This window comes from Ranitomeya imitator, chromosome 3 (genome assembly GCF_032444005.1).
Source record: "Ranitomeya imitator isolate aRanImi1 chromosome 3, aRanImi1.pri, whole genome shotgun sequence".
NCBI classification, from domain to species: Eukaryota; Metazoa; Chordata; class Amphibia; order Anura; family Dendrobatidae; genus Ranitomeya; species Ranitomeya imitator.
Window position 1 is genome coordinate 389,471,713 of NC_091284.1, and position 14,502 is coordinate 389,486,214.

Here is a 14,502-nt window from a genome sequence, read left to right on the forward strand (position 1 = left end):
ATAATACGTAAAAATCATGTCTCTTCTCAAGAATAGTGGTATTTTTAATACTATTGTTTATTGTTTGTTGCCTAGGTTATAGGCCACTGATGAAGTCTATCAGGGGTGGCTAGTGTCCTAGGCAAGAAGCGCACTGTTTTAAGCTCTTTTCAATAGGGCATGCAAGCTCAGCTTTGAAGCTGGGCAAATGAATGGCTATGGATTTGGTTAACTTTAGAGCCCGTGCATTCTTGATACGCAGAGGCAAAGCTGCCAATACTAGTTGCAGTATCAGAGTGTGCACAGTTCGGACTAGTGACATGGCAACACGCTGATCCAAACTGTCAGTTAAGCAAGCTGGAATGTGGTGCCCCCAGCAAGTAGGAAGTTAGGAGGCAGGAAGGCGGTGCCCCCATCAAGTAGGAAGTTAGGAGGCAGGAGGGCAGTGCCCCCATCAAGTAGGAAGTTAGGAGGCAGGAAGGCGGTGCCCCCATCAAGTAGGAAGTTAGGAGGCAGGAGGGCAGTGCCCCCCGCAAGCAGCAGGTTAGGCGGCAGCAGGGCGGTGCCCACCAGCAAGCAGGCGATTAGGTGACAGGAGGGTGGTGCCCCCAGCAAGCAGGAAGTTAGGAGGCAGAAGGGTGGTGCTACAAGCAAGCCGGAAGTTAGGAGGCAAGAGGGTTGTGCGCTCCTGAAGACAAGATCTTTTGGTCCGACTGTAATGTAGCTCAGGTAAATAGTCGAAGTAATTAATGGTATCACTGATGGACTCTACTAGTAGACCAAAATCTAACATTTTTTTCCATGACACTTTTCAAATTATCAGCTGAAAAGAATATAATGTGTGATGTAGTTTAAAAAAAATTAGGACAGTCAAGATGTCATGACTGGTGTTTTCTTTTAATTATCTCATCGATTGACCTAATTCAACAAGGATATCAAACACAAAGGCCACTGGCACTGACGATGAATGATCTAGACATCCACTGTAGACAGCATCACCGGAGTGCGCTCATGATCAGCACTTCCCAAAACTCACCCACAGGGAAAGCATATGATTGCTGTGTACAGCATATGCTCCTGGCACTGCACGGGAGACACCAAGCCAGAGAGATCTCGAAAAGTAACTTTTACAAGAATGGGATTTATTTCTGAAACTGTAGAAAACCTTTATACAAATCAGGCATTTTATTACAATATTAATGACAATGCGCTGAAGGTGACAATACTTTTCACATTACACAACCAATACTTGTGGATGAACTGACAGGTTGCGATGAGTCCTTTAAGTTGTAATTGTAACAAGTCTAAAGTAATATTTTTATAAAATACCAAGTAATCTTTAACCCGAGGTGCGACAAATGACCTCAGGCTAAGATAATAAGTTTTGAGATACTGTGAATCAGTGGGAAAATCAGTAGGGCTTAAATGATGAGATTCCCAGGATAGTTCTTCGCTAAACTTAGACTCCTGTATGCAGCCTTAAAAGGAAGCTGGAGACTTAAAACGCATAGCAAAGAACAAGTAATCCTCATACCCTGCAGTTTGTCTGCCGCTTAGTTAACTGTCTGCATGCAAACACGGCATACTGTGTGTGTTTATATGGCACTTTCATCCGCACAGACATGCTTAATTCTCAAAGTGTCATTTTACATGTATACCGCCTTTATACTAGTAACTTTTTATATGGCAGAGGGACGTATGGGCCTAATAAGGAACCAGGTCTTGTTTTGCAATTTATACCTCTATAGGTACATCCATAGTATATACAAAAATGTTTTTTTATGATGGGAAAAAATGTAAAATATAACACTACTTACCACGCACTTACCCCAATAATCCAGTGTTGATTCCCAGTCTGAAATTCTAGCAATGGGCCTGATCTATGTTTAAAGGTAAAAGCATGTGACCTCTGCCGTCAGTCATTGAGGGCAGCGGTTGCATGTTTGGCCACCTGTGAACAAATACCAGGAGTACTGCTAGGACTAGTAGTGTTTTTTTTTGTTTCTTTTCCTTTTGTATAGAATCTGCTTCTGTTATATCTAATTGTCTAACACTCGCTGTACCTTTGTTTCATCATCTGTCAAATAGTGTCTTTCGTGTAGTTCTTATACAGTTGTGTGAAAGTGTTTGCCCCCTTCCTGATTTCCTATTCTTTTGCATGTTTGTCACATTTAAATGTTTCAGATCACAAAATAAATGTAAATATTAGACAAAGATAACACAAGTAAAAACATACTGCAGTTTTTTTAAATACAAATATAAAAAAACTGACCATCACATCCAAGCATAGACTAACTGTGAACAGGTGCTAACCTAGAGTCACCAACTCATGTACAATAAAATAAATAAGGCAGCACACTGTAGCGCCAAAACTTGCAAATATGAAAATTGAATTGCATTACTGCACTAGAAATATGAAAAATTGAGAATGTTTAGCGTATAAATTGGCCAATTTTTGTGTACCTGGTAGTCACGATAAGGCATTTCTCATTTACCAGGACTTATCAATGCCATCCTCACTTAGAATAAAGTCTTCATCTGTATGGGAACTTGTGAGTCCTCTCTTTGACTAAAAATCTACATCTCTGTGGAGGGGTAGGGTTCTGTCTTGATTAACCCTGCTGTTCTGTTCGGTCTGGGGAGACCTATTTTGAACTTTGGTATTTTTTGGGGTGTTCAAGATGTGGTTCTGAAACTTGTGGTTGATTGACTTAAATGAGGATGGGTCGGTCGGCCACGGGTTTCAGAGCCGCATCTTGAATATTTTAAAGAATATTGAAGTTCAAAGTCGGTCATTTTTGACCAACAGAACAGCAGGGTTAAAAATGCCTGAAGCTAAGAGGTGGAGTTCTCAGTCTGAAGGCTAATGAATAATCAAAAAACTGACCGTCACATCCAAACATAGACTAAAATGTGAACAGGTGCTAACCTAGAGTCACCAACTCATGTACAATAAAATACTTTTTTTTTAAATGAAGGTCTTTGTTATTAAGGGAAAAAGAAATCCAAACCTACAGGGCCCTGTGTGAAAAAGTGATTGCCCCATAAACCTAATAACAGGTTGGGCCACCCTTAGCAGCAACAACTGCAATCTAACGTTTGTGATAACTGGCAATGAGTCTATTACAACACTCTAGAGGAATTTTGACCCAATCATCTTTGCATAATTGTTGTAATTCAACAACATCAGAAGGTTACCAAGCATGAACCACCTTTTTAACCCCTTTCTGGCATTGGACGTAATATTCCGTCCATGTGACCTGGGACCTAATTCCCATGGACAGAATAGTACGTCACGTGCGATCAGCCACGCTTGGGGGGGGGGGCGCGGACGATCGCGGACGAGTGTCAGCTGATTATCACAGCACTTTAACCCCCAGAACACTGCGATCAAACAAGATTGCAGCATTCCGGTGGCATAGAGAAGCATCGCACAGGGAGAGGGCTCCCTGCATGCTTCCCTGAGACCCTCAGAACAACGCGATGTGATCACGTTGTTCCGAGGGTCTCCTCCCTGCAGCCCCCGGATCCAATATGGCCACAGGTTCCTTCCGGGTCCTGCAGGGAGGTGGCTTGTCAGTGCCTGCTTGTCAGGCACCAGCAAGCCTCCTGCACTGCCTGTCAGATCGCTGATTTGACACAGTGCTGTGCAAAGTGTCAGATCAGCGATCTGACTTTATACAGTGATGTCCCTTCCTGGGACATTGTAAAAATGTTTTAAAAAAATATACTGTGTAAAAATATATTTTTTAAAATTCCTAAATAAAGAAAAAAAAGAAATTAATATTGTTCCAATAAATACATTTCTTTATGTAAAAAAAAAAAGTACACATATTTAGTATCGCCATGTCTGTAACGACCCGACCTATAAAACTGTCCCACTAGTTAACCCCTTCAGTGAACACCTTAAAAAAATAAATTAAAAACGAGGCAAAAAACAATGCTTTACCATACTGCTGAAGAAAAAGTGGAATAGCATGCAATCAAAAAGATGGATATAAATAAACATGGTACCGCTGAAAACATCATGTTGTCCCGCAAAAAACGAGCTGCAAAACAGCATTATCTGCAAAAAATTAAAAAAGTTATAGCCCTCAGAATAAAGCAATGCAAAATTATTTTGATATAAAATAGTTTTTATTGTATAAATAAAAGCGCCAAAATATAAAAAAAATATATATAAATGAGTTATCGCTGTAATCACACTAACCTGAAGAATAAAACTGCTTTATCAATTTTACCACACGCTGAATGGTATAAATGCACCCCCCAAAAGAAATTCATGAATTGCTGGTTTTTGGTCATTCTGCCTCACAAAAATCGTAATAAAAAGCGATCAAAAAATGTAATGTGCCCAAAAATGGTACCAATAAAAACGTCAACTAGTTCCGCAAAAAACAAGACTTCACATGACTCTGTGGACCAAAATATGGAAAAATTATAGCTCTCAAAATGTGGTGATGCAAAAACTATTTTTTTTGCAATAAAAAGAGTTTTAGTGTGTGACAGCTGCCAAACATAAAAACCTGCTATAAATAGTAAATCAAACCTACGTTTATCACCCCCATAGTTAGGGGAAAATAATAAAATTAAAAAAAATGTATTTCTATTTTCCCGTTAGGGGCTAGAGTTGGGGTTAGGGTTTGGATTACGTTTAGGGTTGGGGTTTGGGTTGGGATTAGGGTTAGGGGTGTGTCAGGGTTAGGGGTGTGGGTAGGGTTAGCGTTAGGGGTGTGTTGGGGTTAGGGGTGAGGTTCGGGTTGGGATTAGGGTTAAGGGCGTGTTCAGGTTAAGGGTGTGGTTAGGGTTATGGTTAGGGTTGGGATTAGGGCTAGGAGTGTGTTGGAGTTAGAATTGGGGGGTTTCCACTGTTTAGGCACATCAGTGGCTCTGCAAACGCAACATGAGGCACGCAGACCATTCCATCAAAGTCTGCATTCCAAAACGCCACTACTTCCCTTCCGAGCCCCAACGCGTGCCCAAACAGTAGTTTTCTCCCACATATGGGGTATCAGCGTACTCCAGACAAATTTCACAACAACTTTTAGGGTCTAATTTCTCCTGTTACCCTTGGGAAAATACAAAACTGGGGGCTATAAAATCATTTTTGTGGAAAAAAAAAGATTATTTTCATGGCTCTGCGTTATAAACTTTAGTGAAACACTTGGGGATTCAAAGTTCTCACAGCACGTCTAGGTGAGTTCTTTAAGGGGTCTAGTTTCCAAAATGGGGTCACTTGTGGGGGGTTTCTACTGTTTAGACACATCAGGGGCTCTGCAAACGCAACATGACGCCCTCAGACCATTCCATCAAAATCTGCATTCCAAAACGCCACTACTTCCCTTCCGAGCCCCGACATGTGTCCAATCAGTAGTTTTCTCCCATATACGGGGTGTCAGCTTACTCAAGACAAATTCTTCAACAACTTTTGGGGTCCAATTTCTCCTGTTACCCTTGGAAAAATAAAAAATTGTGGGCGAAATGATCATTTTTGTGAAAAAAATATGATTTTTTAAATTTTTACTGCTCTACCTTATAAACTTCTGTGAAGCACTTGGGGGTTCAAAGTGCTCACCCCACATCTAGATAAGTTCCTTAGGGCGTCTACATTCCAAAATGGTGTCACTTGTGGGGGTTTCCACTGTTTAGGCACGTCAGGGACTCTCCAAACACGACATGGCATCCTATCTTAATTCCAGCCAATTTTGCATTGAAAAGTCAAACGGTGCTCCTTCCCTTCCGAACTCTGCCATGCACCCAAACAATGGTTTACCCCCACATATGGGGTATCGGCGTACTCAGGACAAATTGTACAACAACTTTTGTGGTCCAATTTCTCCTGTTACCCTTGGTAAAATAAAACAAATGGGATCTGAAGTAAATTTCTTTGTGAAAAAAATGTTAAATGTTCTTTTTTTTAAAAAAAAAAACATTCCAAAAATGCATGTGAAGCACTTGAAGGGTTAATAAAACTTCTTGAATGTGGTTTTGAGCACCTTGAGGGGTGCAGTTTTTAGAATGGTGTCACTTTTGGGCATTTTCTATCATAGACCCCTCAAAGTGACTTCAAATATGATGTTGTTCATAAAAAAAAATGGTGTTGTAAAATGAGAAATCGCTGGTCAACTTTTAACCCTTATAACTTCCTAACAAAAAAAATCTTGGTTCCAAAATTTTGCTGATATAAAGTAGACATATGGGAAATGTTACTTATTAAGTATGTTGTGTGACATATCTCTGTGATTTAAGGGCATGAAAATTCAAAGTTGGAAAATTATGAAATTTTCTAAATTTTTGCCAAATTTATGTTTTTTTCACAAATAAACGCAAGTTATATCAAAGAAATTTTACCACTAACATGAAGTAAAATATGTCACAAGAAAACAATGATGGAATCACTGGGATCCATGGAAGCATTCCAGAGTTATAACCTCATAAAGGGACAGTGGTCAGAATTGTAAAAATTGGCCCGGTCATTAACGTGCAAACCACCCTTGTGGGTTAAGGAGTTAAGGGAATCCTGTCTGGTCCTTTGCCCTCCAATCCAGCAGCATTCAGTTATGTGTGATTAAACTCCCTCCATTACCAGCCCTGTATAACATAATTTCAGTTAAACAAATGCTTTAAAAAAGCATTTATAACCTCCACTTTCCTTATGCTAATGAAATGAGGGCTTTGACTAGTCAATTGGGCATTAGTTTCCCAGACTAGTCAGCCCTCTATCCATGTTAAAACATAATTTGCATGAGCGGCATCATCGCCAGTTATACAAATCTAGCACATGTGTGCCGTTTATTCTGACTGCGTCTCTGAAATTAGGTTTCACAGGGTTACTGCGACAGAGAGGAGCCAGAAGACTGTAACATCTGATTGCTCCTTCTCCTGTGCTGAAAAGTAGCACTTCACCGTCTTTTTAAATGGTGTAAATTTATTTTGGCAGTACAGGGGTTAATCGGCCATGTTGGGAGCTCTGGGAGCTAGGGCTCAAAGCTGAGCACGGTTAGCCACTCCTATCCCCTATAGAGCACGGTTAGCCACTCCTATCCCCTATATCAGTGTTCCCCAACTCCAGTCCTCGAGAGCCACCAACAGATCATGTTTTCAGGATTTCCTGAGTATTGCACAGGTGATTGAATTATTGCCTGTGCAAGTGATGCAATTATCACCTGTGCAATACTAAGGAAATCCTTAAAACATAACCTGTTGGTGGCTCTTGAGGACCAGAGTTGGGGAATACTGCCCTATATAATCTGGGTCCTGACTGACACACATCATCAGAGATAGCTTTTGCTGCATGGCTGGGAGGATAGGTGTTGATGGTTATATGAGTAATATAATAAAGCATTGATTTAATGAATTATGTTATACAGGGAGGGAGTTTAATCGCACATAACTGAATGCCGTTGGACTGGAATGCATGTTTCCTTTAAGGTCATGCCACAGCATCTCAATCGCATTAAGGTCAGGACTTTGCATAGGCTACTCTAAAGTCTTAAATTTGTTTTTCTTTAGCCATTCAGAGGTGGACTTACTAGTGAGTTTTGGATCATTGTCCTGCTGCATAACTCAAGTGCGCTTCAGCTTGAGGTCACGAACAGATGGCTGGACATTATCCTTTATGCTTTTTGGGTAGATGGAAGAATTCATTGCTCCATATGCACAGCAAGTCTTCCAGGTCCTAAAGCAGCAAAACAGCCCCAGACCATCACACTTGGTTTTCGTCTTGGGACGCTGTCATGCAAACCATTTTTGCCCAGTCTCCTTCTTATGGTGGAGTCATGAACACTGACCTTAACTGAGGCAAGTGGGCCCTGCAGTCCTTTTGATGTTGTTATAGGGTGTTTTATGACCTTTTGGATGAGTCATCGCTGCACTCTGGGGGTATTTTTGGTCGGCCAACCACTCCTGGGAAAGTTCACCACTGTTCCATGTTTTCGACACTTGTGGTTCGCTGGAGACCCAAAGCTTTAGAAAAGGCTTTATAACCTTTTCCAAATAGATCTCAATTACATTGTGTCTAATTTGTTCCAGAATTTCTTGCAACTTGATGTCTAGCTTTGGAGGAGCTTTTGTCTACTTCACTTTGCCAGGCAGGTCCTGTATAAGTGATTTCTTGATTAAGAACAGGTGTCACAGTAATCAGTCCTGGGTATGGCTAGGGAATTTGAACTCCGCTTCCCAAAGATGTGATAAACCACAGTTAAGTTTTGTATTAGGAGAGGGAAGGGCGGCAATCACTTTTTCATACAGGGCCTGGTAGATTTGGATTTCTTTTCCCCTTAATAATAAAAGACCTTCATTTAAAAACTGCACTTTGTGTTTACTTTTGTTATCTTTGTCTAATATTTAAATTTGTTTGGTGATATGAAACATTTAAGTGTGACAAATATGCAAATGAATAGAAAATCAAGAAGGGGGCAAACACTTTTCATACAACTGTAATTGTGCTAATTAGGGCTCTCTTCATCAAATATTTTAAAGAGTTTACCGTGTCTCAGATTTTTTTCCAATAAGTCATCAAAATTTATATATAATGTATTCTACGTGTAGAAATAATTATTGAATCTCTTATCCATCCCAGCACATGCACCCCTGATGGTAACTGGCACTGTGAGCAGAACTCCTGTCTTATAAACTCAAGAATCATTGATGCCATCAATCAAGGTTCCTATGGGTAAGATAAATACAATGTAATTGTTTACATTTTTTATTCTGGAACCGCGAACCCCAACCCCCCAGCATAATAAATGTAACCATCTTTATATTTTGTATAGGGTATCTCATAATTTTTTATCTATAAACAAAAACAATTCTGATGTTGAATATTTTCATAATAATTTTCCATTTCCTTGTACAAAACCACAGATTCCCTGAAAATCTTACCAAAGTTATTGAGGTAAATGGTTTTCCCACAATGCAGATTTATCATTTTTTCACAGAATAGATAATAAAAGCCTAATCAAGGGGCATTCCACTGTGTAGACCACCACTGATTGCTAGAACAAGAGAAGCGAGCCCGCGATTCCCTATCATCCCAAAGAACTCTTATGATTACATGATGAATGTCTATTGTGGGAAAACCTGTCTAAATAGTAACATTCTGGCTACCAAAAACCAGCCACCCCTACGGTAAGCTTAGAAGCTTACTCCATAACAATTTATAATTTTGTTTAATAAAAGCTATCTAGTATTATGGGATAATCTTAAAGAAGTATTCCCATCCCCAAAATCCTATCCCAATAAGTTGTAAGTGTATAATAATAATTATACCGTAATATTAGCAAATACCTCCAATTATAAATGTAGTATAGTTCTTTGCAATGTTGCTTACCCCATGTGCAGGGCATTACAGTAGCTTCGGTATCCATGGTTGTGACCACTAACAACTAACTGTCACTATGTGAGTCGTTATAACCATGGATACCTATAACTACTGCAATGCCCTGCACATGAGGTAAGTGACATAGCAAATCAGAAGAACTGCACTACATTTCTATTTGGAGGTATTCGCTAATATTAATATTATTATTATTACACCTAATACATATTGAGCTAGGATCTAGGAAACGGGAATTCTCCTTTAGCCATCAATTTTAAAAGTCTTAATAACCCCTTTAAGGCATAGCTTCACAATAAAAAAAATTGATGTTGCTTTTATTTCTATAGATGGAAGGCTGGCAATTATAGCCAATTTTGGGGTATGACACTGGATGAAGGAATTCAGTATCGACTAGGAACAACAAAGCCTCCTTCTTCTGTTATGAACATGAATGAGCTACATGTGAGTATATGATCCACAATGATAGTATTTTGTTGAGTAGCTGAATACTAAGCAGAATTTTGGGAAATATGAAAAAATAATCGTCATACGATGCAATAAAGATAATAATATAGATCATTTTTGCATTGTTGTATAGGATTTGACCATAATAATGAAATATTTCCTATATCCCCATAGCGGTACAATGCAATCAGACTGCCGTCTTCCAATGTTAGCATGCAGCTGGAATGTGCCCATTATTCTTCCGCCAGTCATAGCTCTTTCCTGAGATTGGGGTCAGCGTGTAATTCTTGGCAGATCCGAGGAGAAGAAGCACAATACACATGTGATTAAGCCAGTTTTTGCAGGGAACTTCCACTCAGGAAGTCCGGAGCCCACTCCACTCTGAATAAGTTGTAATGAAAAAAGAAACATTGCTCGCTACTGTTGTGTGAACCCCTCCTTTACTGTTCCTTTGGAGTAGAGAAAGGACAAGAGACTGGAAAATTCCTTGAGCTGGGAAAAATTAGGTCACACAGGACCCATAGGACTAAACCTTCTAACAGTCTGCCTATTTAGGAAATCCTTGTCTTTCCAAGTCTATACGTCAGTGTAAATAGTTGAGATTTTATTAGACTAGGGCACATTTATTTTTGTATCTGATGGATTGAAGTGAAAGTGAAGATATTTAGGTCCTAACAAGTCTACAAGAAGACTTTAATGAACATTGGGGGGAAATAGATCAAGTAATTTGCATCTAAAAAGTTGCCACAATTTCTGGTATAAAGTAAGCCAAGTAATAGGTAGTGTACACTTAGACACTGATTCCTTGTTCTTTTTCTGCTTTTTTGAGGGGTTGAAGGCTTTGATTTGAGGCTTTTTTTTTAATTTTTTGCGCCAAATTTATTATGTCTTCTGTGCCATTTTTGTGCTAGTCTTTTTAAGTTCTCTTTTAAGATTTTTTTTTTGTCTCATTTCTTTAAGTTATCCGGCTGTTTGTCTTCATATTTTCGCCACTATAATTTGCAGAAATTCGTCAATGTTTTATGAATTTTTGCGCCTTTTTATACTAATGTTGAATCATTTTTATTAAGTTTTTAAAATAATACACATTAGTCTTCAACTGTGCAAAAACAAAATGTAGACAGATTATTCACTCTACTAGATTTTTTTTTTTCAATGCATGTATTTGGGGTAAAAAAAAAAATAATAAGTTTTGCTATTGGGTTTCATTAAAAAATTTGCACCATTTGGCTTTAACAGACCATTTAGTTCCTGGCACATTTAACTTTGATATTGGACTATTCTCATAAATCAGCTGAGAGGAGCGCTAAAAAGGCAGATAAGAGTTGCAAACTCTGTCAGACCATCAGAATGAGTTCATTAAAGGACCCACAGTAAACTCATTCTGCAGCCGGCAATAGCCAGTTCAACACAGAGGCTACAGAAGGCAAACAGTGCAAAATGTTTAATGAAAACCAATTGGAATATAATTATTTTCAGCCCTGGTTGCATACACTTAAGTAAAAATTAAAAAAAATCCCTACAGGTGGACATCCCTTTTAAACCCTTAATGACAAATACAGTGCTCTGGAAGTGCGTTCCCGCAATGCGAAGTACATATATGCCTCTGCTATTCCAAGCCAGCACACTGCATCGACCGAGTTAATAGAATTTGGTTTTACCCTGTTGACACAAAACGTTTTTATAATCTGATGTACTCTACACAACCTACACACATAGCACCACATTATAAATTCATACACCAGTAAAGCCAAACGCATTATAATCATTACTATAAGTATGCCAATAGATAAATTTCAAAAGGGGTGTAGTTTCCAAAATGGGGTCACTTGTGGGGTATTTCCAGTATTTAGGCACATCAGGGGCTCCCCAAACGCAACATGGTGCATGCACACCATTCCATCAAAGTATGCGATCCAAACCACCACTTCTTCCCTTCTGAGGCCTGCCTTGCGCCCGAACAGTAGTTTTCCACCACATATGGGGTATCAGCGTACTCAGGAGAAATTGCACAACAATTATTGGGGTCCATTTGATCCTGCTACCCTTGTGAAAATAAAAAAAATTAGGGCTAAAAGAACATTTTTGTGGAAAGTGTGATTTTTTTTTATTTATTTTTTTTTATTTTCATGTCTCAATGTTATAAATTTATGTGAAGCAACTGGAAATTCAAGGTGCTCACCACACATCTAGATAAATTCCTTGGGGGGTCTAGTTTCCAAAATAGGGTCATTTGTGGGCGGTTTCCACTGTTTAGGCACATCAAGGGCTCTCCAAACGTAACATGGTATCCGCTCTCAATTCCAACCAAGTTTGCTTTCAAAAAGTAAAACGATGCTCCTTCCCTTCTGAGCCCTGCCATGCGCCCAAACAGTAGTTTTCCCCACATATGGGGTATCGGCGTTCTCAGGAGAAATTGCAAAACAAATTTTGGAGTCCATTTTCTCCTGTTACTCTTGTAAAATTAAAAAATTGGGGAATAAAGTTACATTTTTGTGAAAAAAAAAAGAAAAATGTTAATTTCATTTTTCCACATTGCATGAATTCCTGTGAAGCACCTGAAGAGTTAATAAACTTCTTGAATGCGGTTTTGAGGACTTTGACAGGTGCAAATTTTAGAATGGTGTCTCTTTGGGGTATTTTCTGTCATATAGGCCCTTCAAAGTCATTTCAATTGTGATGTGGTCCCTAAAAGAAATGGTTTGGTAAATTTTGTTGTAAGAATGAGAAATTGCTGATCAACTTTTAACCTCTCTAACTTCCTAACAATAAAATATTAGGTTTCAAAAATTGTGCTGATGAAAAGTAGACTTGTGGGAAATGTTATTTATCAACTATTTTGTGTGACATAACTCTCAGGTTTAAGGGAATAAAAATGAAAAGTTTGAAAATTGCGAAATTCTCGACAAATTTCCGATATTTTCATAAATAAACGCAAGTTGTATCAAACAAATTTTACCACTATCATAAAGTACAATATGTCATGAGAAAAAAAGTCTCAGGAAGCTGAAAACAGGCTGGGGAGTGAAGGGGTTAAGTAATGAATATTTCACAGTAGCATGTGCCATGAATGATGGGTGAGCTGTTTCCAAAACATTTAGGATATAATTTATTTTAAAAATTCAGGTACAATTTCATAACAAAGATGATTTTTTTTTCTATAAAAATAATAGCTGCCATTTAGTAATTATCTACAAGTATATGTATTTATTATTGACTTCTTGACTCTAATCTGCAGGTGAACATGAACAATGACTTCCTTCCTACTAACTTCAATGCTGCGGAGAAGTGGCCGGGAATGATCCATCAGCCACTTGACCAAGGCAACTGTGCTGGCTCCTGGGCTTTCTCAACAGCAGGTAGGCTGCTAAAATATTTCAGTTCAGCCCGGACCACAATTGATAATTGCGCATTTCCCTAACACATATATGTTGAATCTTTTATTCCTCTCTAGAAATGGTTAGATAAAATGTTGCACATAATTGCATTTTTTTAATTGTTTTAGACGCCATAAGTAAATAAAGTAAGATTTAGGGGACTAAAAGACTATTCAGGAAATGAATCGTGTGGCATCTTCATGCAGTTATATGGAATTACATAATGTACTATTAAAAATGTATCAAAAATGTCAAAAGCTTAGTGATATTAGAGCATGATTTATGGTACATGCTCTTCTTATAAAATCATCTATACACTAGACCAGAGGTGTACAGCTTGTCAGGAGCCAAATGTAGCCTGCAGTGCCACTCTGTGCGGCCCCCAACCAACAGATCACATACACGCTTTTCTGTGTCTAGTGACTGCTCTTCTGATAGTGGCACTGAAACCTAGTAGCCAATGAAGGAAACTTGTCAACTTCACAAACACTGTTAATGCTTTAACCATTTTTTTGCTACATGGAGAAAATTAAGTTGTAACCTCTATGTAGCCGCTCCCTTCCAGTCACTTGGATTATGCAGAGGGAAGTTACAGTCACCGCTCGCTATATTATCACTCCTCCTGTGCCTTGATTGACAGCCTGCCCTGCACACACACATACAATAGAGCAGTCTGTCAGTCAAGGTGCGGAAGGAGTTGTTATAGCGTGCTCATTGTCTCCAAAGTTCTGAGTGTTACAGCCCCCTGCTCTGCCCCGATGACTGGAAGCAAGCAGCTGAAGGGAGAGCATAACTTCATTTTCTCCCTACAACTGCTGCTCTAGTAAAGCAGTCAGGCACGATTTAAATATATTTTACCTCCAGATTACCACTATAGCTGCAGGTAAATAGCATTTTTGGAGTTGACGGGTTGGAATTGGCACACACTTTTGATGTGCCATAAATTTCTCAGATAGCACCCCTGACATTGGATAGTATTGAAGCCCCTAGCATTGGTTCAGTCTGACAATGTTGCTGCCCTAGACAGTGTCCTGCTGTAGAAGCTAATTTTAGACAATCCAAATGTGATGTGATATCTACACAATGTCACGCTGTGACGGTCTTCGGTAAGGAAGGGGTCCTCAAACTGTCCCTGTGCTGTGGGTAATCTTAAAGGTAGAGAGGCCTGGGACAGATATGTTAGTGTAAATACACATAAGTCAAACTGGGATAACAAAAAGCATCTTACATACAAAAACACTCACCAAGAGTAGAGAGGAATAAAGGGAAGGATAGGAAGGTACAAACCAAATGGGAATAGGATAATGGAGAATGCATACACCCAAAAACAACAGACAACAATTTCAGCACACCAACTCCAGC

The 14,502-nt window shown here is 39.1% G+C and overlaps 1 protein-coding gene across 2 annotated transcripts in view; it reads left to right on the plus strand.

Annotated features, from left to right (window-relative positions):
* The window catches only part of TINAGL1 (tubulointerstitial nephritis antigen like 1), a 72,962-nt gene that overhangs the window by 45,833 nt on the left and 12,627 nt on the right, over positions 1–14,502 (plus strand). For both annotated transcript variants that reach the window (XM_069756990.1, XM_069756991.1), the window contains exons 4-6: positions 8,561–8,653; positions 9,646–9,760; positions 13,002–13,122. In XM_069756990.1, coding sequence (XP_069613091.1) covers positions 8,561–8,653; positions 9,646–9,760; positions 13,002–13,122 — 329 coding nt within the window. The remainder of the gene's footprint in view (positions 1–8,560; positions 8,654–9,645; positions 9,761–13,001; positions 13,123–14,502) is intronic.